Raw genomic sequence first — 1,983 nt, 5'->3', positions numbered from 1 at the left:
CCTCCCTGCCCCTTCTCCGACCCCCGGCCCCCTTGTTGTTGGCCTTTCTTCACCTAATGTCTCCCTGAGCTTGCTCAGGAACTGCATGAGCCGCTCGTCCGGCATGCTGGGCAACAGTGGGGGAGGAGCTCCAGACTGCCGGAGCCGATCTGCCATGCAGGGAGGGAGCGAGGGAGGGAGGAGGAGCCCTCTCTGGCTGAGTGTCGGAGCCCCATGTAAGTGACACCGGCCGGCCGGCATCACTGCTCTGCATCAGGGGGAAGTCCGGACATTTACAAATTCCCCCCGGACGCTATTTTTAGCTTAAAAAGCCGGACATGTCCGGGGGAATCCGGACGAATGGTAACCCTACATAACTACAATGTTAAGTGAGGAGCTACTGTATATATAAATATATTAAACACTTATTTGCTTTATTTGGTACAGGGAAAAGGTCTTCATTGAAAATTTAGTGCAGTACCTTTAGGAAAGAACTGGTTCCAGAAGTTTATACCTGGCCTAGAATACTACAGCTCCAAATCTTGGGCTTCCCTTCACTTCAAGATTGGCCATTTCATCCTTCTCAAGTAGTTTTTGTCCAGTATACAATAGTGTCTCTAGCTGGGAGGGCTATTTTGCAAATTAATACTCTTGATTTTGCATGACTAGGACCTGTTGTTTCCAAAACTTAGGAATTTTAAAGGATTTAAAGGATATTGTATCTGTACAGTATCAGCCATTTCATTTTTACTTGTGGGTTTTTTGGTGCTCTCCATAAAATATCACAAAATGAAATAATATTGAATCCATTACAGATTTTAAAAAAATTCATGTTGTTTTACTAAGTTGTGACTTGTTCCATGATGGAAGGTGTGTTAATTTATTTTCTTTTTAGTGTTCAGGGGTCACAAAGCTTACAAGCCATCCCTATAAACCATGGCAAACTTATTAAAATAATCCTTTTAGAAATGCATCTGATGTCAGACATATAAACTCTCACATTTTCTCTTACAATTTTTTTTTAATTATGCACTTTCCATATTAACTTTCCACATATGAGCTTGTTTGCTAGGAGCACAGGATCTGTTTACCACTGTCTCAAATTTTCCCTCCACAGGAAGCAGAGACCCCACGTAGTGTACTTGAAGAAATTGGACTCACATAAATCTCCTCTGAAGTCTCCTGGTGTTTCACATACTGTAAATGTACACTGCCATCATTTTAATGTTTAGCTAATGGTGTAAGATGCTGTTTGTCAGTATTACTGTTTTGCTAAGTTGCTTCATTCAGGCCTACAAGAAAATATCCCATTTAAAGTTTTTAAAAAAGGAAACAAAAATTTAAAACCTCCAAAAAGGATAAAAGAAAGGGATTTCAATTCAAGACCTCTCTCTTTGGTGCATTTGAGAAAATCATAGGTGATGACTTCAGTAATTATACTGTTTTATAAGCAACCGTGAATTAAGGAAACAAATGAATCAGCTTCAGTACATTGTCATGTTTAACAGAAAGGAAAGTACATGTGACAACTTTAAATGTGAAATGTAACAAGGTGGAACTTGGTTTTATGCAACCAAAGACTTATTTGTTCACCTACATTTTATGTCAACATTTGTGAAAAATCTGCCTTTTTCAGTTAATACAGAAAGATTGGGAATTAACTGTTTACTATGGAATTTTTTTCATTATACCAAAGAACCCTATTATGATCTGTATATCAAACTGGTATGAGCTGTTAAGGTGGCTTCATTTTTTAGCAACAGAGCTGCAACCAGACCATTTGATAGAAATGGAAGTATTCAATACAAAGATTTTACACAAGTACATGAGTTAAGGTATTATAAAGGGAATACAAATTATTTCTTACAACCTGCATATTGGAACCATCCTGTTTTTAACATCAGTATTATTGCTTAACCACTGTGGATTTATACCTAGATTATGTACTTTGCCCTTCTGACTATTCAGATGAGTAGATAGATAATGTAAAATATGCTGGGGTAG

The 1,983-nt window shown here is 38.2% G+C and overlaps 1 protein-coding gene across 4 annotated transcripts in view; it reads left to right on the top strand.

Moving 5' to 3' along the window:
- Positions 1-1,532, top strand: part of LOC113405015 (AP-1 complex subunit sigma-2) — a 40,665-nt gene extending 39,133 nt beyond the window's left edge. For all 4 annotated transcript variants that reach the window (XR_003369656.2, XM_026648642.2, XM_026648634.2 and 1 more), the window contains one exon: positions 1,097-1,532. Coding sequence is in view for 2 of the 4 variants with exons in the window: in XM_026648642.2 (XP_026504427.1) it covers positions 1,097-1,144 (48 nt within the window). In the remaining 2 variants the exon portion in view is untranslated. The remainder of the gene's footprint in view (positions 1-1,096) is intronic.
- Positions 1,533-1,983: the final 451 nt, after the last annotated feature.

The sequence above is a fragment of the Terrapene carolina genome, unplaced genomic scaffold, assembly GCF_002925995.2.
Source record: "Terrapene carolina triunguis isolate 2854851 unplaced genomic scaffold, T_m_triunguis-2.0 Scaffold22, whole genome shotgun sequence".
Taxonomy (NCBI): domain Eukaryota; kingdom Metazoa; phylum Chordata; order Testudines; family Emydidae; genus Terrapene; species Terrapene triunguis.
The sequence above is the reverse complement of the archived record's forward strand: the minus strand, read 5'-3'. Positions and strand labels throughout refer to the sequence as shown.